Below are 23564 nucleotides of genomic sequence, written 5' to 3'. Positions count from 1 at the left end.
GTCGCAAGATGGGGAGTACTGCCCTGGTTTGACCCCCCCCCCCCATAGATGGTGGCTATTTTATGACTCCGGGCACCAACAGGTACCCAAAGCGACTGGTGCCAGGGGTAAAAGAATTTGGCTATTGGTTATTGGTTGTTATTTTTTGGGTCAAAATTGATTCCCTCAAATTCCTCTCCCTTCTCCAGACTACATATAGACCTACCGATTCTGGAGTCTTACTGTCCAAGGAACAATTCCTCACAGTGCTGGCTAGTATTTACTAACCAGTGGGCCTCCAGCTGTTGCAAAACTACAACTCCCAGCATGCCCGGACAGCCTTTGGCTGGGGGGCACCCTGGTTGTCCGGGCATACTAAGATTTGTAGTTTTGCAAGAGCTGGAGGCACATTGGTTGTCCAGGCATTCTGCCAGTTGTAGCTTTGCAACAGCTGGAGGCACCCTGGTTGTCCAGTCAAGCTAAGATTTGTAGTTTTGCAACGGCTGGAGGCAAACTGGTGGTCCGGGCATTCTGCCAGTTGTGGCTTTGCAACAGCTGGAGGCACACTGGTTAGTAAATACTAGCCAGCCAGACATGCTGGGAGTTGTAGTTTTGCAATGGCTGGAGGCACCCTGGTTGTCAGGGTATGCTGAGATTTGTAGTTTTCCAATGGCTGGAGGCAAGGCACACTGGTTGTCCAAGCATTCTAGAAGTTGTAGTTTTGCAACAGCTGGAGGCACACTGGTTGTCCAGGCATTCTAGAAGTTGTAGTTTCTCAACAGCTGGAGGCACCCTGATTGGGACATTTCCTGACAGAAGAGACAAGGAAATCTGATCTTTATGTGCACTTGGCCAAGATTAACATGCATGTTTATAGGGAAATGTTCTCACATACAGCACGACACTTGTGTTCTGGGCTCCTTCTTCCTAAAGAATATATGGGCACGAAAAGTCATAAGGAACTTAGCCAGAATTTATGACAAGGCGTATCCCTCATAGTAAGTTCTGGCCAGATGATAGACACTGAAAATTGCGCTAAATAATTGCGCCATGTTGTATCAGAACAGCACAGATAGTCAATGTCCCCCAGTGAGAGATGAAAACTGGCAATCAGTGGTGGAAACTGTATATGGAACAGTGTTTCCCAACCAGGGTGCCTCCAGCTGTTGCAAAACTACAACTCCCTGCATGCTGTCCGGTTCTGGAGTCTTACTGTCCAATGAACAATTCCTCACAGTGCTGGCCAGTATTTACTAACCAGTGTTCCTCCAGATGTTGCAAAACTACAACTCCCAGCATGCCCGGACAGCCTTTGGCTGGGGGGCACCCTGGTTGTCTAGGCATTCTGGAAGTTGTAGTTTTGCAACAGCTCGAGACACCCAGGTTGTCCGGGGATGGTGCGAGTTGTAATTTTGCAACAGCTCGAGACACCCTGGTAGTCCGGGCATGCTGGGAGGTGTAGTTTTGCAACAGCAGGAGGCATCCTGGTTGTCCAGGCATGCTGGGAGTTGTAGTTTTGCAACAGCTGGAAGCACACTGGTTGTCCAGGCATGCTGGGAGGTGTAGTTTTGCAACAGCTGGAGGCACACTGGTTGTCCAGGCATGCTGGGAGGTGTAGTTTTGCAACAGCTGGAGGCACACTGGTTATCCGGACATGCTGGGAGGTGTAGCTTTGCAACAGCTGGAGGCACCCTGGTTGTCCGGGCATACTAAGATTTGTAGTTTTGCAAGAGCTGGAGGCACATTGGTTGTCCAGGCATTCTGCCAGTTGTAGCTTTGCAACAGCTGGAGGCACCCTGGTTGTCCAGTCAAGCTAAGATTTGTAGTTTTGCAATGGCTGGAGGCAAACTGGTGGTCCGGGGATTCTGCCAGTTGTGGCTTTGCAACAGGTGGAGGCATACTGGTTTTCCGGACATGCTGGGAGTTGTAGTTTTGCAATGGCTGGAGGCACCCTGGTTGTCAGGGTATGCTGAGATTTGTAGTTTTCCAATGGCTGGAGGCAAGGCACACTGGTTGTCCAAGCATTCTAGAAGTTGTAGTTTTGCAACAGCTGGAGGCACACTGGTTGTCCAGGCATTCTAGAAGTTGTAGTTTCTCAACAGCTGGAGGCACCCTGATTGGGACATTTCCTGACAGAAGAGACAAGGAAATCTGATCTTTATGTGCACTTGGCCAAGACTAACATGCATGTTTATAGGGAAATGTTCTCACATACAGCACGACACTTGTGTTCTGGGCTCCTTCTTCCTAAAGAATATATGGGCACGAAAAGTCATAAGGAACTTAGCCAGAATTTATGACAAGGCGTATCCCTCATAGTAAGTTCTGGCCAGATGATAGACACTGAAAATTGCGCTAAATAATTGCGCCATGTTGTATCAGAACAGCACAGATAGTCAATGTCCCCCAGTGAGAGATGAAAACCGGCAATCAGTGGTGGAAACTGTATATGGAACAGTGTTTCCCAACCAGGGTGCCTCCAGCTGTTGCAAAACTACAACTCCCTGCATGCTGTCCGGTTCTGGAGTCTTACTGTCCAATGAACAATTCCTCACAGTGCTGGCCAGTATTTACTAACCAGTGTTCCTCCAGATGTTGCAAAACTACAACTGCCAGCATGCCCGGACAGCCTTTGGCTGTCCGGTCATGCTGGGTGTTGTAGTTTTGCAACAGCTCAAAACACCCTGGTTGTCCGGGCATGCTGGGAGTTGGACTTTTGCAACAGCTGGAGGCACACTGGTTGTCCGGCATTCTGCCAGTTGTAGCTTTGCAACAGCTGGAGGCACACTGGTTGTCCAGGCATGCTTGGAGTTTTCTAGTTTTGCAACAGCTGGAGGTGCAATAATTGTTCCGGCATGCTGTGAGTTGAAGTTTTCAGCAGCTGGAGGCACCCTGGTTGTCCGGGCATGCTGAGATTTGTAGTTTTGCAACAGTTGGGGGAACCCTGGTTGTCTAGGCATGCTGGAAGTTGTAGTTTTGCAACAGCTCAAGACACCCAGGTTATCCGGGCATGCTGGGAGGTGTAGTTTTGCAACAGCTGGAAGCACCCTGGTTGTCCAGGCATGCTGGGAGTTGTAGTTTTGCAACAGCTGGAAGCACACTCGTTGTCCAGGCATGCTGGGAGGTGTAGCTTTGCAACAGCTGGAGGCACATTGGTTGTCCAGGTATGCTGGGAGGTGTAGTTTTGCATCAGCTGGAGGCATACTGGTTGTCCGGGCATACAAAGATTTGTAGTTTTGCAACGGCTGGAGGCTCACTGGTTGTCCGGGCATTCTGCAACAGCTGGAGGCACCCTGGTTAGGAAACACTACTGTAAGGCCTCCTGTGAGCAGCTTTAGTTTCAGATTTACATACATTTTTTTGCTTTGTCTCCGTAGAGATGGCTTCCCAAAGGAGAATTTATTTTCTGCGCCTGGGAGTTATGGCCATCATGGCGCTGGCGTTGATCAAGTACATGCAGAGGAGCAGGTGAGTGATCTTCTTGACGCGCCACAGTATCGGTTCCCTAGGCTAAGGCCATTTCGCCTTATTTCATAGTAACATGGGGGACATTTATCAATGTTTGCTTATGTATTCCTTTTTTTTTGTTATTTTTTTTCTTACAATTTTTTTTTTTTTTTTTGCAATTTCTTTTCTTTTTTTGCTTTGGTAGTGGTTTTTCTGCTCCATGTCTGAGCTGGAGTAAATTTAGTAGGTTTTTTCATGTGATGCGACTTTTTTGCGAATTTCGTACTTGATAAATCTCTGACCACTCTGACCAGTCAAAAATCACTTTTGCTTTGGTAAGCAAGTTTTTTTTTTTTTTTTGCTTAGGGCACTGCACATGCGACTTTTTTGCGACAATTTTAAGCAAAAAAAAAAAACCCTACTAAATGCTTTGATAAATCTCCCCCATAGTTTATAAGACTGAAAAAAAAAGTCCATCAAGTTCAACCTATAACCCTAATGAGTCCCTACTGAGTTGATCCAGAGGAAGGCAAAAACCCTCATACTAGAGGTAAAAATTCCTTCCCGACTCCAAATATCAATCATCAGAATAAATCCCTGGATCACCGTTCTGTCCTTATAAATCTAGAATCCATAACCTGTAATGTTATTATTCTCCAAAAATGCATCCAGACCCCTTTTTAATTCTTTTACAGAGTTCACCATGAACACCTCCTCCGGGAGAGAATTCCACAGTCTCACTGCTCTTACAGTAAAGAACCCCCGTCTATGCTGGTGTAGAAACTAGAGATGAGCGAACTTACAGTAAATTCGATTCGTCACGAACTTCTCGGCTCGGCAGTTGATGACTTATCCTGCGTAAATTAGTTCAGCTATTCGGTGCTCCGGTGGGCTGGAAAAGGTGGATACAGTCCTAGGAAAGAGTCTCCTAGGATTGTATCCACCTTTTCCAGCCCACCGGAGCACCGGAAAGCTGAACTAATTTATGCAGGAAAAGTCATCAACTGCCGAGCCGAGAAGTTTGTGACGAATCGAATTTACTGTAAGTTCGCTCATCTCTAGTAGAAACCTTCTTTCCTCTAGACGTAGAGGATTCCCCCTTGTTATAGATACAGTCCTGGGTATAAATAGATCATGGAGAGATCTCTGTACGGTCCCCTGATATATTTATACATAGTTATTAGGTCGCCCCTAAATCTTCTTTTTTCTAAACTAAATAACCCTAATTCTGATAATCTTTCTGGGTACTGTAGTCCTCCCATTCGCCGTATTACCCTGGTTGCCCATCTTTGAACCCTGTCCAGCTCCACTATATCTTTCTTGTACACTGGTGCCCAGTACTGTACACAGTATTCTATGTGTGGTCTGACCAGTACTGTACACAGTATTCTATGTGTGGTCTGACCAGTACTGTACACAGTATTCTATGTGTGGTCTGACCAGTACTGTACACAGTATTCTATGTGTGGTCTGACCAGTACTGTACACATATTCTATGTGTGGTCTGACCAGTACTGTACACAGTATTCCATGTGTGGTCTGACCAGTACTGTACACAGTATTCTATGTGTGGTCTGACCAGTACTGTACACAGTATTCTATGTGTGGTCTGACCAGTACTGTACACAGTATTCTATGTGTGGTCTGACCAGTACTGTACACAGTATTCCATGTGTGGTCTGACCAGTACTGTACACAGTATTCTATGTGTGGTCTGACCAGTACTGTACACAGTATTCCATGTGTGGTCTGACCAGTACTGTACACAGTATTCTATGTGTGGTCTGACCAGTACTGTACACAGTATTCTATGTGTGGTCTGACCAGTACTGTACACAGTATTCTATGTGTGGTCTGACCAGTACTGTACACAGTATTCTATGTGTGGTCTGACCAGTACTGTACACAGTATTCTATGTGAGGTCTGACCAGTACTGTACACAGTATTCTATGTGTGGTCTGACCAGTACTGTACACAGTATTCTATGTGTGATCTGACCAGTACTGTACACAGTATTCTATGTGTGGTCTGACCAGTACTATACACAGTATTCTATGTGTGGTCTGACCAGTACTGTACACACTATTCCATGTGTGGTCTGACCAGTACTGTACACAGTATTCTATGTGAGGTCTGACCAGTAATGTACACAGTATTCTATGGGAGGTCTGACCAGTACTGTACACAGTATTCTATGTGTGGTCTGACCAGTACTGTACACAGTATTCCATGTGTGGTCTGACCAGTACTGTACACAGTATTCTATGTGTGGTCTGACCAGTACTGTACACAGTATTCTATGTGTGGTCTGACCAGTACTGTACACAGTATTCTATGTGTAGTCTGACTAGTGATTTGTACAGTGGTAGAATGATTTCCTTGTCATGGGCATCTATGCCCCTATTGATGCACCCCATGATTTTATTTGCCTTGGCAGGAGCTGCCTGGCACTGGTCACTACAGCTAAATTTACTGTTAACTAAGTCCTCTAACTAACTCCTAAGTCCTTTTCCTTTTCGTCCCAAGTGTGCTCCCATTTAATACATAATCCCAGCCCGGATTTCTCTTCCCCATGTGCATTACCTTACATTGATCAGTGTTGAACCTCATCTGCCACTTCCCAGCCCAAGCCTCCAATAGATTCTGCTGTCTGGGCACGATGGAGAATACATGTGCCTTATCTACTCACTGTCACTTGAACAAACTTTTCATAGATCCATAGTACAAGTGAATATAAGAAACTTTGTAATACATCTTATTAGACAAAAATGCTTCTTTCTCCTGTTATAACCCCCCCCCCCTCTTCTTCTCTGAAAATCTGCTCAGATTTGTCCTGTATCTGCAAGACAAGCAATACAAGTCTATGGAGGAGGGAGGAAGGAGCTCCACCCACCAGCTCTAGGGGAACTGCAAATTAAAGATGAAGCCATATACAAGTTGTCTATTGGCCAGAAATAGTGTTTCTGGAAAGAAGGGGGGAGGTTAACCTGCAATATCAGCTGATTTTTCAGGATAAGCTGCCCTGTGTGTGAACATGAGGAGCAGCACTATATCTGCCCGCTATATAACTTTATTACAACATTTTAGCAGATTTCTGCTCTGAAGGCTTCATCTATAATTTTCAGTTCTCCCTAAGAACTAGTGGGTGGAGCCTAATGTTTATAGTGTCTGACAGACACTGTTCACACAAAGGAGGACATCCTGCGTTTCTATGTATCTGTCTGTGCGCAGCTAAAAAACAAGAACATGTGCGACATTGTAGGCATGATAATCTCGGACAGAGTTGTCTCTTTGCTTTCTCTCTGCAGCTTGTGTGTGTGTTCCCCCTCCTCCCCACCATAGACTTCTGTTGTTTGTAATTTGATCCCTGAGGACATTAAAGGGGTACTCCGTGGCCAATGTTTGGAACAATCTGTTACGAACGCTGGAGCCGGCAGCTCGTGACGTCATGGCCCCGCCCCCTCAATGCAAGTCTATGGGAGGGGGCGTGACGGCTGTCACGCCCCCTCCCATAGACTTGCATTGAGGGGGCGGAGAGTGACATCATGAGAGGCGGGGCTATGACATCAAGAGCTCCCGCCGCCGGTTCCATTGTTCGGAACAGTTTGTTCCAAACGCTGAGCAGCGGAGTACCCCTTTAACCAGACAAAATTGAGCAGATTTTTCAGAGTGGATGACAATTTAGCGGGTGGAAGTGGAAAGGTCCAGGGGAGGGGGAGACCATGAGATGGTGTTTCCCAACCAGGGTGCCTCCGGGTATGCTTGGAGTTGTAGTTTGCAACAGCTGAAGCCACCCTGGTTGGAAAACACTGCCATAGGATATAGGCAGAATCTCTTTAAAGAGACAGTGTGTAGTACTAAAGGGGGCTATCCAGGTTTTTTTTTTTTTTTTTTAATGCTGATTTCTTCAAAAAACAGCACCACCCCTGTCCTCAGGTTGGGTGTGGTTCTGCAGCTCATTTCCATTGAAGTGAATGGAGCCAAGTTGTAATACCACACCCAACCTAAGGACAATGGTGGTGTAATTAGCTGCAAGGTGTGAACACAGACGGATTCCTGGTGTTTTTGGCAATTATCACCAATTATGGTTGTTTTTTTGACACTGGACAACTAGCCAGTCACTGACAATTGGCGGTAATATTTGGTGAATTCTGGCAGCCAAATGTTCAGTTTCCCTGCAGCGCCACCACAGGTGAAAAAAAGTATTACAACATTCCAAATTAAATCAATAGACTGTGTGTATGTAATGCATGAACAGGCTGATTTTTTTTAGATTAAAATATGCACTATTGGGAAGATTTATCAAAACCTGTCCAGAGGAAAAGATGTCCAGTTGTCCTTAGCAACCAATCAGATCGCTTCTTTCATTTTTGAAAAGGCCTCTGAAAAATGAAAGAAGCGATCTGATTGGTTGTTATGGGCAACTGGGCAACTTTCCCTCTGGACAGGTTTTGATAAATCTCCCCCTATGTAGCTGAGTTGGCCAATGCATAAGGATCTGATCCCTCCATTTACCTATAATTTCCTAAATGGTTATTTAAAGATTTTACTGATTAGGAACACAAAGCAGATTTTTTTTTCCCAAAAACAGCGCCACTCCAGTCTCCAGGTTGTGTGGGGTATTGAAATGGATGGAATCAAGTTGAAATACCATACACAACCTGATGACAGGAGTGGCGCTGTTTTTAGAAATTACCTTTTTTTTTCCCCAATCCATGATTAGAGAGAGAGAGAATTTTTTTTTTCGTATTGGCGGTGCAAATTAAATTGGCGTAGTTCCAGTAAAGTAGAATGAGTGGGAGAACATGTGCGTGGTGCTAAAAAGTTTTGGATGACTTACCTGCGATATATTAGTGAATAATACCGGATCGTATACCGCAGCTGGGACGGGAGTATCAGGACAGGTGAGGGGGGATCATTTACATACATATAGACCGGACAAGGAGAAAAGGAACATTAACAATTATTTATAAGCTCCATAGACATCAAGTTGCTGCCACAGGGTTCTTCATTTATATCCTGTCTGGAGTTCTGCCCTAATTGTTTAAGACATCGGGGAAGATTGTTCCATAGGAAAACATTAATGTTTCCTATAGGATCCGGTCAGACTAATACTCTCATTTTCCTCTATCATCAAATGGGCACTGTCAGAATCAAAAACTTTTTATGTCAACTCTTTAAGGCAGTGGTGTCCAAATTGCGGCCCTCCAGATGTTGCAAAACTACAACTCCCAGCATGCTGGAAGTTGTAGTTTTGCAACATCTGGAGGGTCGCAGTTTGGACACCACTTCCTTAATAGGGGAACTCCACTGGAAAACATTTTTTTTTTTTAAATCAACTGGTGCCAGAAAGTTAAACAAATTTGTAAATTACTTCTATTAAAAAATCTTAATCCTTCCAGTACTTATCAGCGGCTGTATGCTCCACAGGAAGTTCTTTTCTTTTTTAATTTCTTTCCAGTCTAACCACAGTGCTCTCTGCTGATACCTCTGTCCATGTCAGGAACTGTCGAGAGATTTGCTATGGGGATTTGCTCCTAATCTGGACAGTTCCTGACACGGACAGAGGTGTCAGCAGAGAGCACTGTGGTCAGACTGGAAATAAATTAAAAAAGAAAAGAACTTCCTGTGGAGCATACAGCAGCCGATAAGTACTGGAAGGATTCAGATTTTTTTAATAGAAGTCATTTACAAATCTGACACCAGTTGATTTAAAAAAAAAAAAAAACTGTTTTCCAGTGGAGTACCCCTTTAAGGGGTTAACAATCCGTCCTTTGGATTATTTAATTTACGGACCATGCTTACCTGGATTAGGTGGTGTTTATTAGGTTAATACGGGTGACTATGATATATGGTCATCCCTGTTATATAGGACGTGGCGTTCTGCCACCTATGCTCATGGTGGCTCCGTTGTGAACATGGTTGTATTAGAAGATTTGGATTCTAGACTCTGACCACCACCACATCTGCTTGGATCCGATGTCCTGCCCATGTATGGATCTGATGTCCTGCCCATGTATGGATCCGATGTCCTGCCCATGTATGGATCCGATGTCCTGCCCATGTATGGATCCGATGTCCTGCCCATGTATGGATCCGATGTCCTGCCCATGTATGGATCCGATGTCCTGCCCATGTATGGATCCGATGTCCTGCCCATGTATGGATCCGATGTCCTGCCCATGTATGGATCCGATGTCCTGCCCATGTATGGATCCGATGTCCTGCCCATGTATGGATCCGATGTCCTGCCCATGTATGGATCCGATGTCCTGCCCATGTATGGATCCGATGTCCTGTACATGTATGGATCCGATGTCCTGCCCATGTATGGATCCGATGTCCTGCCCATGTATGGATCCGATGTCCTGCCCATGTATGGATCCGATGTCCTGTACATGTATGGATCCGATGTCCTGCCCATGTATGGATCCGATGTCCTGCCCATGTATGGATCCGATGTCCTGCCCATGTATGGATCCGATGTCCTGCCCATGTATGGATCCGATGTCCTGCCCATGTATGGATCCGATGTCCTGTACATGTATGGATCCGATGTCCTGCCCATGTATGGATCCGATGTCCTGCCCATGTATGGATCTGATGTCCTGCCCATGTATGGATCCGATGTCCTGCCCATGTATGGATCCGATGTCCTGCCCATGTATGGATCTGATGTCCTGTACATGTATGGATCCGATGTCCTGCCCATGTATGGATCCGATGTCCTGCCCATGTATGGATCCGATGTCCTGCCCATGTATGGATCTGATGTCCTGCCCATGTATGGATCCGATGTCCTGCCCATTTATGGATCCGATGTCCTGCCCATGTATGGATCCGATGTCCTGCCCATGTATGGATCCGATGTCCTGCCCATGTATGGATCCGATGTCCTGCCCATGTATGGATCCAATGTCCTGCCCATGTATGCATCCGATGTCCTGCCCATGTATGGATGGGTTTTATTGGATTTATGGCTTTTTCTCATATGTAGAATCCATACTCATGGCTTCCTATGACATTGGCCATGGAGAAGTGTTTTTGGAGAAGCAAGTAGTCCATTGGCTCACCATGCCTGTAATAGGAATAGAAGGGCTGAGAGTACCTGTGCGCAGCATTGGTTTGACCTACTGGAATGTCAGGGGATCCACAGGTGGGCCGAGTCTTTCACTCATTATTGGACCCCCAGTACATTAGGGACAAAAAGGTCCAGCAGATTTTTAAAAAATACAGGGTTTTCAACTTACTTTGGAGACAATCACTTACCCCTAGGGTGTAAAGATGGAGGCAGCCCAGGTCAACCTAGTCTGTAATGCATACAGGCAAGATGGCTGAAATGTAACCCTTATTAAAGGGGTATTCCAGGGAAAAAAAAAAACTTTTTTTTATATATATATCAACTGGCTCCAGAAAGTTAAACAGATTTGTAAATTACTTCTATAAAAAAATCTTAATCCTTTCAGTACTTATGAGCTTCTGAAGTTAAGGTTGTTCTTTTCTGTCTAAGTGCTCTCTGATAACACATGTCTCGGGAACCCCCCAGTTTAGAAGAGGTTTGCTATGGGGATTTGCTTCTAAACTGGGCGGTTCCCGAGACACGTGTCATCAGAGAGCACTTAGACAAGCAACAGGAGAATACATCAGCACACTGCTAGCACAAAGATATAGATAAAACATTAGTATATAGATGAAACATGAAAAGCTATACAGCTGTAGTGCAACAAATGAAAATATGAAATTATGAAACAGTGAGGTACTTAGCTTTCAAATTTGGTTGTATCTCTCTATATATCTATCTCATATCTATCTATCTCATATCTCTCATATCTATCTATCTCATATCTATCTATCTCATATCTATCTATCTCATATCTATCTATCTCATATCTATCTATCTCATATCTATCTATCTCATATCTATCTTTCTATCTCATATCTATCTATCTATCTATCTATCTATCTATCTATCTATCTGTGGTGGCCCAGTACAGAAGGTGTTACCCCGTACCTTCATTGCCCCCTCAGGCAGCATCCTTCAGTGTCCCCAGGGCCCCCTGCATTAGTTTCCCCATTGTAAATATTGAAACATCTGCGCTCTGGCCAGACACGCTGGCCATGAGCGCTCTCTTGTCTTGTCCCCGCTGCCGGTGGGGCTGGGATTTTCATCGCGGGCTACGCCCGCATGCGAATCCCAGCTCATCACTCACCTCCCTGGTCTTTCTGTTCTCGCAGCCCCGACGCGTGTGCCTCCGCCTCCTAAGGCGCGCGCGCAGGAGATCTTACATTTAAAGGCACTCATTTAATTAAGTGTCTACACCTGCACCTTGTCTTTAAGTATCAGCTCCTCCCTTTATTCCCAGGCGGATCTTTGTTGCCTTGTGACCTTATATCAGTGTACCTTATCCTTGTTCCGTTATCTGACCCTGCACCTGTGCCCCCTGCCCTGACCTACTGCTACCTTGACCACGTCTTGCCAGTTTCCCTTTGTGCCACGTCACATCCCAGCAACCTGTGTGGACGAGTCGTGCCAGGGGTAGCGACCTGGGTGCCGCCTGCCGCAGCAAGACCATCATGCTTTGCGGCGGGCTCTGGTGAAAACCAACGGCACCTTAGACTCCGCTCCCTGGCACGATTCACGTCATCATCCACACAGGCCCAGAGGATCCACTACCTGCTGTGACCCTTACAAATATGTTGTACTGTATAAAATGTGTTATCACTTTAAGAGTTATACAATGTGATATACCATGTGATTATTACCCAGGAGGTACCAGTGACCAGGTGATCCTAAGAGTGACCTTTGGGCTCCCTGCTAGTCTCCCCCCTATAAGCCCTGGGTGGAGCTAACTCTTTCTCTTTTGCACCAAGTCTTTGCTGAGGTCAGTCTAGGTGCCTAGTGTGTGTGTCCAGAGGATTGGAGGCCTCAACTCACGTCCTACAGCCACAGTCAAGTGCAAGTAAGCTAAACCTGCAGCATTGTCCGTCATCAGTCAAGTCAAGTCAGTCCCTGTCATCTGTCAAGTCAGGGGGGTCTGCATTCAATTGTCCAGTCCTACAAGTCCCAGCAAGCCCTTAAGGTCTCTGAGTCACTGGTCACCTCCTTGGGCCCTGGCTGAACTGTATAGACTTTATCAACTGTCTACCCTCAATAAAGCTACCGTTATCTGTAACTTGGCATCAGAGTCTTTATTGCCCACCATGCCTAGCCCAGGATCCAGCGGTATACCTTCGGGTGGTATTGAGGATAAACCACGCCCTGGCGTCACGAATACAAGGTGTTAATGCCATCTGTCCCTAGGGTAACAACATCTGCCCCCATCACACCCCGCTACCACATATCTATCTATCTATCTATCTATCTATCTATCTATCTCATATCTATCTATCTCATATCTATCCATCTCATATCTATCTATCTCATATCTATCTATCTAATATCTATCTATCTCATATCTATCTATCTATCTCATATCTATCTATCTAATATCTATCTATCTCATATCTATCTATTATCTATCTTTTTATCCATCTCATTCCTATAAACATTCACCTATGTTACTGCGGATACATTCTCACGTTTCTCCTTATGTCTTCAGTCCTCAGGTAACGCAGCAATTAAAATTAGAAAACAAAGATGACTTTTTTTGGGGTGGGAAAGAAGACGGTCTGGTGAACCCAATAATCCGGGATCTTCCACCTGAGCCTCCACGTGAGGAGGAAATACCTGTCCGGCCGAAAATTAGGACAGCAGCAGGAAAGATCCTGTCTAAAGATTTCAGTCACATTGAGATGAAGCTAGTCCACCTCGATCTGAAGGGAGCTCCTCCGAAAGTGTCCTACTATGAGCAGGTGAGTGGAGGATTTTCATTTATACTATAGGACAGTGTTTCCCAACCAGGGTGCACCCAGCTGTTGCAAAACTACAAATCCCAGCATACCCGGACAGCCAAAGGCTGTTTGGCAAACACTGAACTAGACTCACTAACTACAGAGAAACTAGAACCACCTCTTCCCAGGATAGGGGGGAGCATTGGCACACTTTATGCATATTTTGGCTAGGAGCTTTACAGATTCTGCTCCTTTAACAGTTTGCAAATGCAGTGCAATTTTGGCAAAACTGCACGCTGTAAGACTTGGTATATGCATATAATATCAGGAAAATAAACATACCATATAGGAAATACAGTTTTATAGGCCTTCAGCACATTCAACACATTCTTTACTGTCCAGCAAACCTTATTATAGCTCAGCCACCCGAGTGGGTTCAGTGTAGCAGCTGGTACAGCTCGCACTGGATCACCACATCCGCATAGATCCATATAGATAATTATCAGCCATTGGGGGTAAAGAAAGGATCACATCTGATGAGTTTCAACATGCCTGATGTGTGTACTTCTGGAGATCAGCGGCGCCTCATTGTAATATGACGTACAGGTGGCGGTTCTTTAAAAAGTACCTGTCACCAAACTAAACTTTAAATGTGTTGTTCCTTATGTAATTATAAGACACTTTGCTATTTACTTGCTGTTTAAAATTCTCAACCTTCTCAATGTTTTTAATGTGATTGAAAAAACAGCCACTAGGTGTCTCTGTTCTGTTCCCTGCACAAGTCAAACAGTTCGTCTGGTCTCCTTCCGGCCTGGCAGGAGACCAAACTCAGGAAGTGAACACCCACATTCTCCTGCCGGGAGCTCACACAATGTGAGTAAGGGGAAAGGTATGAGACACAGCTTTATAAAGCTCAGAATTTTTTTTTAACGGCAAGAAGGGTTTTAGGAGTAGTTAGGGAATGTAATCTGAGTTAGTTTAGAAAATATGGTTTGATGGCAGGTTCTCTTTAACTTTAAAAAATTATTATAATTGTCAATATTTTAAGCAAATAAGCGTCACTAAGCAAATAACTGCAGTGTACATTGTATCAGATGACGGCTAATAATATCTGAAAGGAGGAAGAATCCGGCATCGGATCCTGAATGACGCAGTAGAGACAGAGGAGAAATCTTTACATAGATTTATTTTCTACAAAAATCTGATTAATAAAGCAAGATGGGAGATAAGTCATGTGACACAAACTGGTTTCTAGGGCAGGTAGAACTGGCAGTGAGCTGAGGGCAGAGTAAGGACAAGGACTGCGAGTACCAGGGAACTCATTCTTATTATGTCTTATTAATCACATTATTGTAGACAGTTTATGCAGGTTGAAAAACTTTGGATCCGTGACTCCTACTACGTATATTGTTAATTATATTAATTGGGTAAATGAAGGGTGATTCATAGTGAAGATGTGCTGGGGCAGCAATAAAGTGTGACATATCTGGTTTACAGTGACACCCAAACACTGGGTCATTAATATTTTGTCTTCTCACACCCTGAATATAAAGTGCGGTGATTCAGGTAATACTGCCATTATATAAGATCTGTGAAAACTCGGGTACCTAGAAAATATACATACTGTATAACTAGCCCATTACTTATCTATCTCATATCTATCTCATATCTATCTATCTATCTATCTATCTATCTCATATCTATCTATCTCATATATATCTCATATCTATCTATCTATCTATCTATCTATCTCATATCTATCTATCTATCTCATATCTATCTATCTATCTCATATCTATCTATCTCATATCTATCTATCTATCTATCTATCTATCTATCTTATATCTATCTATCTCATATATTTCTCATATATATCTATCTATCCCATATCCATCTATCTCATATCTATCTATCTCATATATATCTATCTCATATCTATCTATCTCATATCTATCTATCTATCTCATATCTATCTATCTCATATCTATCTATCTATCTATCTCATATCTATCTATCTATCTATCTATCTATCTCATATCTATCTATCTCATATCTATCTATCTATCTATCTCATATCTATCTCATATATTTCTCATATATATCTATCTATCTATCCCATATCCATCTATCTCATATCTATCTATCTCATATATATCTATCTCATATCTATCTGTCTATCTCATATCTATCTATCTATCTAGACAAAGAATAAGTCAGCCAGCACTTTAGTTGATACCAAACTATTATATGGACCTGGCCTACAGGTGCACGCTACTAGGCTAGATATACAGCAACAGAAGAATACAGCAGCACACTGCCAGCACAAAGATATAGGTGAAACATGAATATGCAGATAAAACATGGAGAGCTATACAGCTATGGTGTAATAGATGCAAATGTGAAACTATGAAATAGTGAGGCACTTAGCTCGCAAATTTGTCTCCGCCGGCGGTCAAATAGCTTGGACCGTCCCACCGCGATAAGGTGGCCTCATTGGGACGGACCCTACACTGTGAATATGCCTCTGTGTGAACAGTTCAGTAAGCATGGCAGGGTCTGGAACATCCAAGACCTTATATACACCTGATAGAGGTGGGTGGGGTGCAAGGCCAACATGGAGGTAGCCACTCCCCCCGTATGTTGCTGTATATCTAGCCTAGTAGCGTGCACCTGTAGGCCAGGTCCATATAATAGTTTGGTATCAACTAAAGTGCTGGCTGACTTATTCTTTGTCTGTATTGCACATACGGGGGAGTGGCTACCTCCATGTTGGCCTTGCACCCCACCCACCTCTATCAGGTGTGTATATAAGGTGTCTTGGATGTTCCAGACCCTGCCATGCTTACTGAACTGTTCTCACAGAGGCATATTCACAGTGTAGGGTCCGTCCCAATGAGGCCACCTTATCGCGGTGGGACGGTCCAAGCTATTTGACTGCCGGCGGAGACAAATTTGTGAGCTAAGTGCCTCACTATTTCATAGTTTCACATTTGCATCTATTACACCATAGCTGTATAGCTCTCCATGTTTTATCTGCATGTTCATGTTTCACCTATATCCTTGTGCTGGCAGTGTGCTGCTGCATTCTTCTGTTGCTGTATATCTATCTATCTATCTATCTATCTCATATCTATCTATCTATCTATCTATCTCATATCTATCTATCTCATATCTATCTATCTATCTATCTCATATCTATCTATCTATCTATCTCATATCTATCTATCCCACATATATCTCATATCTATCTCATATCTATCTATCTATCTATCTCATATCTATCTATCTATCTCATATCTATCTATCCCACATATATCTCATATCTATCTATCTCATATCTATCTATCTATCTCATATCTATCTATCTCATATCTACCTATCTCATATCGATCTATCTCATATATATTATATATTTCTATATTTCATATGAATCTATGTCTTTCTGCAGTGGCTGAGGAGTCCATTATACGCTGTTGGGGGAGCCATCTATTATAATGTTTTGCAGCTGTACCAGTTAATAACACATATTCCTGATGCTGCAGAACCTTTTTGTGCAGAGAAGGTGGAGGGTTATGTCATTGTGCAGAGCATTTTGGGACACATAATACTGATAACAATTCCCTTTCTCTTCTCCATTAGGTATTTCCTCTTTTCTCCAAGCTGGGGGCCAATGGATTGCTCATTGAATATGAAGATATGTTTCCATTTACTGGAGAGCTGGAAATCCTGAAGTCTCCATATGCGTACAGGTGAGAAGAGTATAGTGCACAGTGTACAGCGGTATATAGTGTGTTGGTGGCAGGTATAACAGACTGAGGTTAGGGATGCCAGAGAGCTGATGGGTAGTGAGACATGTAGATACTCAGGCTTAACAAGAAGACTTAAAGGGGTACTCCGCTGCTAGACATCTTATCCCCTATCTAAAGGATAGGGGATAAGATGTCTGATCGCGGTGGCCCCCTTGTGACGATCTCCCGCAGTCCCCCTCGTGACGTCTCACCACACCCCCTCCATTCATGTCTATGGGATTTTCTGTATAGGTCTTTATTAAAGATTTTGCTTACTTTTGCATCAAGGCTGTCCAGGCATGCTGGGAGTTGTAGTTTTACAACAGCTTGAGGCACCCTGGTTGGGAAACATTCTTTTAAACTCTGATATCTTAGTACTGGAGGTGTCAATTAACTATTGAGAGGTATGAACAGATTCAGGGGAAAAAAAAAACTTTCAGCCATGCCGTTATTTTCTAACCTAAAAACCTGCTGACAGGTCTACTTTTAAGAGGAAGAAACCCTATTCATGGACTCTGTACTTCAGCTTTGTCACGGACTGCTTTCTATTGCGTCACACAGGAAGCAGATGAGTCCTGCCACATCCAGGGTAAGATGCAGGGGGGGAGTATGCAGTGTCCCGCAGTCAAGATGCTGCCTGCCGCTCCTTCTTCAACATGACCATTTTCTTCCATAGCATATGGTTATTGTGTATCCCATTAACACAAAGAATGCACTGACTAAATATATAACATTCAGTGCTGTATCCTGACCTATAAAATTGAATCCAGTAAGTTATATAGGAAAGCTTTAAATGCGTACTCCCCTGAAAAACATTTTTTTTTTAAAATTAACTGGTGCCAGAAAGTTAAACAGACTTGTAAATTACTTCTATAAAAAAAATCTTAATCCTTCATGTACTTATCAGCTGTTGTATGCTCCACAGGAAGTTCTTTTCTTTTTGAATTTCCTTTCTGTCTGACCACAGTGCTCTCTGCTGACAACTCTGTCCATTTCAGGAACTGTCCAGAGTAGGAGCAAATACCCTTAGCAAACCTATCCTGCTCCGGACAGTTCCTAAAATGTACAGAGGTGTCAGCAGAGAGCACTGTGGTCAGAGCTGTATTGAGTACAGAACCCGTTCTGCCACAGTGATTGATCAGGGATGGTTTTGGGGGGAAAAAAAGGGTGGCCTTGCATTTTCAGAGACAAGTAGAGGTGCTAGGGTATGTAAACACAAGAGGCTGGTGCAGTTCCATGAATAACACCTAGGAGGTAGCCTACTTTTGACCATAGAGCACAGTTGATTCCATTAAGAGCCTCAGTGATTTTGGGTGCACCCTGACATTTTGGAGGATTTGTAATGGGGGTCACACTGAGAAACCTATACTCCTTGACAAATTAGACATTCTGCAAGTCTTCATCTGTTCAACTGCAAGTTTCCTACCAAGTGCAACCATTAAAGGGGTTCTCCGGTGCTTAGACATCTTATCCCCTATCCAAAGGATAGGGGATAAGATGCCTGATCGCGGGAGTCCTGCTGCTGGGGACCTCCAGGATCTTGCACGCGGCACCCGTTTGTAATCAGTCCCCGGAGCGTGTTCGCTCCGGGTCTGATTACCGACGACCACAGGGCCGGCGGCGCGTGACGTCACGCCTCCGCCCCCGTGTGACGTCACGCTCCGCCCCTCAATGCAAGCCTACCGGAGGGGGCGTGATAGCTGTCCCCAGCGGCGGGACTCCCGCGATCAGGCATCTTATCCCCTATCCTTTGGATAGGGGATAAGATGTCTAAGCACCGGAGAACCCCTTTAAAAGAGCACTCCACTGCCCCAGCGTTCGGAACATTTTGTTCTGAACGCTGGGAGCGGGCTGCGGGGGTCGTGACGTCACGGGCACTTCCTACATACATGATGTCACGCCGCACCCCCTCAATGCAAGTCTACGGGAGGGGGCGTGGCGGCTGCCACGCCCCCTCCCATAGACTTGCATTGAGGGGGTGTGGCTTGATGTCACAAGGGGCGTGCCCGTGACATCACGACCCCTGCAGCCCACTGCCAGCGTTCAGAACAAAATGTTCCGAACGCTAGGGTAGTGGAGTGCCCCTTTAAGTATGTGTACCACCATGAGTGACTGTAACTGTAACTGCTAAGCTTTATATGTCTTACTGTAAGAACAAAATACATACTAGGACGTGGGAACTTATGTCTTTTTTTTTTTTCTCCAGTGAGGATGACCTTAAGAAGATTCTGCACCTTGCAGAGATTAACAACCTAGAAGTGATACCTCTTGTACAGACATTTGGACACATGGAGGCAAGTATAGTGCGAACTGCATTACCACGAAGACGTACACCTGAGGGGGGGAAAACTTTTATCATGTGGGCCAAGGGTTGTGTATAATCTGTAATTCTACATTACGGATGGGATAATGACATATGGTGATAATGTTTATAGCTGTGCGCCAAATCGGAATCCTTATGAGCAGTATCTGGGGTCTGTCCCTTCCTCCCGTAAGTTCATTTTTGTTTCATAATTCAGATTCTGGCAGAGGATGTAGCAGTCTCATGGATTGGGGGCCATTGGGCTGCTATTTTTTTCTTTTGCTGTCCCTATGTCAACTCTTCCTGGCAGTCAATCACAATAAGAGAACCACCCTCTTCCATCCCCCTCATTGTGCAGGGACATGCCAGATTATATCTGTGCCTGTTAGGTCTTAAAGCGGTATTCCAGGAAAAAACTTTTTTATATATATATATATATATATATATATATATATCAAATGGCTCCAGAAAGTTAAACAGATTTGTAAATGACTTCTGTTTACAAAATCTTAATCCTTTCAGTACTTATGAGCTGCTGAAGTTGAGTTGTTCTTTTCTGTCTATGTGCTCTCTGATGACACGTGTTTCGGGAAACGCCAAGTTTAGAAGCAAATCCCCATAGCAAACCTCTTCTAAACTGGGCGGTTCCCGAGACAAGCAGAGATGTCAGCAGAAAATAACAACTCAACTTCAGCAGCTGATAATTATTGAAAGGATTAAGATTTTTTTAATAGAAGTAATTTACAAATCTGTTTAACTTTCTGGAGCCAGTTGATATAAGAAAAAAAGTTTTTTTTCCTGGAACACCCCTTTAAATATGATCTGGTACCGTTGGCCAAATATGTATTTGTCTGGAATTAGACCGTCCAGACCCTTTTCCAGCATGTATAGCCAATTAGCTTGCAGTTTCCTAAACAATAAAATGATGCTTGAAACTAGTTAAAGGGGTATTCCGCCCCTAGACATCTTATCCCCTATCCAAAGAATAGGGGATAAGATGTCAGATCGCCGCGGTCCCGCTGCTGGGGACCCCCGGGATCCCCGCTGCGGCACCGCGCTATCATTACAGCACAGAGCGAGTTCGCTCTGTGCGTAATGACGGGCGATACGGGGACGGAGCAGCGTGACGTCATGGCGCCGCCCCTCATGACATCACGGCCCGTCCCCTTAATGCAAGTCTATGGGAGGGGGCGTGATGACCGCCGCGCCCCCTCCCATAGACTTGTATTGAAAGGGGCGGGCCGTGACGTCACGAGGGGCGGAGCCGTGACGTAACGATGCTCCGGCCCCTGTACCGCCCATCATTACGTGCAGAGCGATCCCAGGGCTCCCCAGCAGCGGGACCGCGGCGATCTGACATCTTATCCCCTATCCTTTGGATAGGGGATAAGATGTCTAGGGGCGGAATACCCCTTTAAATGATGCCATCAGCGAAGGGGGAAGTAGCTAACCTCTTCTCCTACTGGGTTAAAAATAATTTCATATAGCTGCAAACTAGGAAATACAGTAACTCCATGGGAAGAAAAATAAGATACAGCATTCTTGTGGGATTTTACAGGAAAACATTGGTGGTCACTCAACATGCCATTGTATTTTCCTATGTGGCCTATGTGCCTTTGAGTCTCCTTAGGCACCAGGGCTCAGATGCAACTGCTGTTTCTGCACCACCTGTGGTATGTACCTGTGGCCAGAGATGTTTGATCGGTGGAGATCTAGTTGTGGCTCTTATGGGAGTCTTATGGTGTGAAGGATAATACAGTGGTCCCTCAAGTTACAATATGAATTGGTTCTGGGACGACCATTGTATGTTGAAACCATTGTATCTTGAGACCAGAACTCTATGGAAACCTGGTAATTGGTTCTAAAGGCACCAAAATGTCATCCAAAAATAGGAAAAAGTCAGGATTAAAGAAAAATAAGTAAATAACTAATATAGATAAAGCAAATCCTTACATATAAAAGCAAGAAAGATCTGCAGGGAGCTGTAAATCACTGTCTATGTCAGTGTTTCCCAACTAGGGTCCCTCCAGCTGTTGCAAAACTACAACTCCCAGCATGCCCGGACAGCCTTCGGCTGTCCGGGCATGCTGGGAGTTGTAGTTTTGCAACAGCTGGAGGGACCCTAGTTGGGAAACACTGGTCTATGTAGAGGACAGAAGCTTCTTCAGGGTCCTGTACAGAACACACAATGTCCTAAAAAAGTAACATGGAGCCGCCCCCACCTGGTGTCCAAAGGAGCAGGTAACCCCGTTACAGGTAAAGTGTACAGAACATGTAATACCTCCCTGTACTGTAGGGGGAGCTACCAGACACCAGTCAGTGCATACACTTCAGTAATACAGGTAAAGAGTACAGAACATGTAATACCTCCCTGTACTGTAGGGGGCGCTACCAGACACCAGTCAGTGCATACACTTCAGTAATACAGGTAAAGAGTACAGAACATGTAATACCTCCCTGTACTGTAGGGGGAGCTACCAGACACCAGTCAGTGCATACACTTCAGTAATACAGGTAAAGAGTACAGAACATGTAATACCTCCCTGTACTGTAGGGGGAGCTACCAGACACCAGTCAGTGCATGCACTTCAGTAATATAGGTAAAGAGTACAGAACATGTAATACCTCCCTGTACTGTAGGGGGCGCTACCAGACACCAGTCAGTGCATACACTTCAGTAATACAGGTAAAGAGTACAGAACATGTAATACCTCCCTGTACTGTAGGGGGCACTACCAGACAGCAGTCAGTGTATGCACTTCAGTAATACAGGTAAAGAGTAGTACAGAACATGTAATACCTCCCTGTACTGTAGGGGGCGCTACCAGACACTAGTCAGTGCATACACTTCAGTATTACAGGTAAAGAGTAGTACAGAACATGTAATACCTCCCTGTACTGTAGGGAGCACTACCAGACACCAGTCAGTGCATGCACTTCAGTAATACAGGTAAAGAGTAGTACAGAACATGTAATACCTCCCTGTACTGTAGGGGGCGCTACCAGACACCAGTCAGTGCATACACTTCAGTAATACAGGTAAAGAGTAGTACAGAACATGTAATACCTCCCTGTACTGTAGGGAGGCGCTACCAGACACCAGTCAGTGCATACGCTTCAGTAATACAGGGGTTTTACCAGTGAATGCTCCATTCTGATTGGTCAGTTCTTCCAGCCATTGACAGGTTATGCAGATCTAAACTGTCCGTACATTGTATGTTGAGTCTGGTTTCAACTTACAATGGTCTGAAAAAGATCATTGTATGTTGAAACTATTGTATGTTGAGGCCATTGTAAGTTGAGGGAGCACTGTAAATTCAACTTCAATACCCAGCTTGCAGATGAGTCTTCCAGTGTCAAATGTGTGGGGGGGGGGGGGGGGAAATATGCAGCGTACCAAAGTCAAGATGCTGACTGCCGCTCCTTCTGCTCATAAACATTAATGTCTGGCATTGCTTGGCAGTTTAATTGACATGGCAGCCAATGGATGGCCAGGGAAGGTCATAGGATGCAACCAAGATACTTACTCAACATCAGTTGGTTACCCCTTCAACTGCAGTGTAGATGAGTCTTGCCACATCCAATTTCAGATGCAGGGGGGGAGTATGCAGTGTCCCACAGCCAAGATGCAGGCTGCTGCTCCTTCTTCAACATGACAACTTTCTTCCATAGGATATGGTTATTGTGTATCCCAACAGGTTTCCAGCATATTTTCTATTGTTGGACAAGTTCCTAAAATAAATGCCCTTTTCTACACAGTACGTCCTGAAGCATGACAAGCACAGAGGTCTGAGAGAGGTGGAGCGTTACCCCAACAGCTTGAACCCTCACAATGCAGAAACCTTACCACTGGTCAAAATGATCTTAACTCAAGTTCTTGAAAAACATCCCATGAGCAGTTGGGTCCATATTGGATCTGATGAGGTAAGAAGACTTCTTATTTTTTTCCAACACTGCAGTAAAGCATACATGTTGACGATGCATATGTTGTTTGGCATTGCAAGAACATGGCAGAAACAACGGCAGTATAAATTCCGGTTCTGGCCTCCGCAGAAAGAATTGACCTGTCAATTCTTTTTGCAGAACTGGCTCAAAAATGCATTGCCATCTATAGAAAAGGTGCATTTCCGAGTGGTCCTAGTGTCTACCTAACCCTTTCAGCCTGCAGGCATCTTCTTCACCCAGCCTTACCATTTGACCTTGGTTCCACAATACA

General features: G+C 44.5%; 1 protein-coding gene across 5 annotated transcripts in view; it reads left to right on the top strand.

Moving 5' to 3' along the window:
* Positions 1-23564, top strand: part of LOC130285461 (hexosaminidase D-like) — a 75127-nt gene that overhangs the window by 32734 nt on the left and 18829 nt on the right. For 2 of the 5 annotated variants that reach the window (XM_056536881.1, XM_056536880.1), the window contains 5 exons: positions 3357-3447; positions 13027-13279; positions 16898-17007; positions 19253-19340; positions 23108-23272. In XM_056536881.1, coding sequence (XP_056392856.1) covers positions 3359-3447; positions 13027-13279; positions 16898-17007; positions 19253-19340; positions 23108-23272 — 705 coding nt within the window. In that variant the 5' untranslated portion in view covers positions 3357-3358. Of the gene's footprint in view, positions 1-3356; positions 3448-11074; positions 11184-13026; positions 13280-16897; positions 17008-19252; positions 19341-23107; positions 23273-23564 lie in introns of those variants that run through there. The other 3 variants (XM_056536882.1, XM_056536884.1, XM_056536885.1) reach the window with 2 other exon arrangements.

The sequence above is a fragment of the Hyla sarda genome, chromosome 8 (genome assembly GCF_029499605.1).
Source record: "Hyla sarda isolate aHylSar1 chromosome 8, aHylSar1.hap1, whole genome shotgun sequence".
Lineage (NCBI taxonomy): Eukaryota > Metazoa > Chordata > Amphibia > Anura > Hylidae > Hyla > Hyla sarda.
Note: the sequence above shows the minus strand (reverse complement) of the source record. Positions and strands in the feature narration are given on the sequence as shown.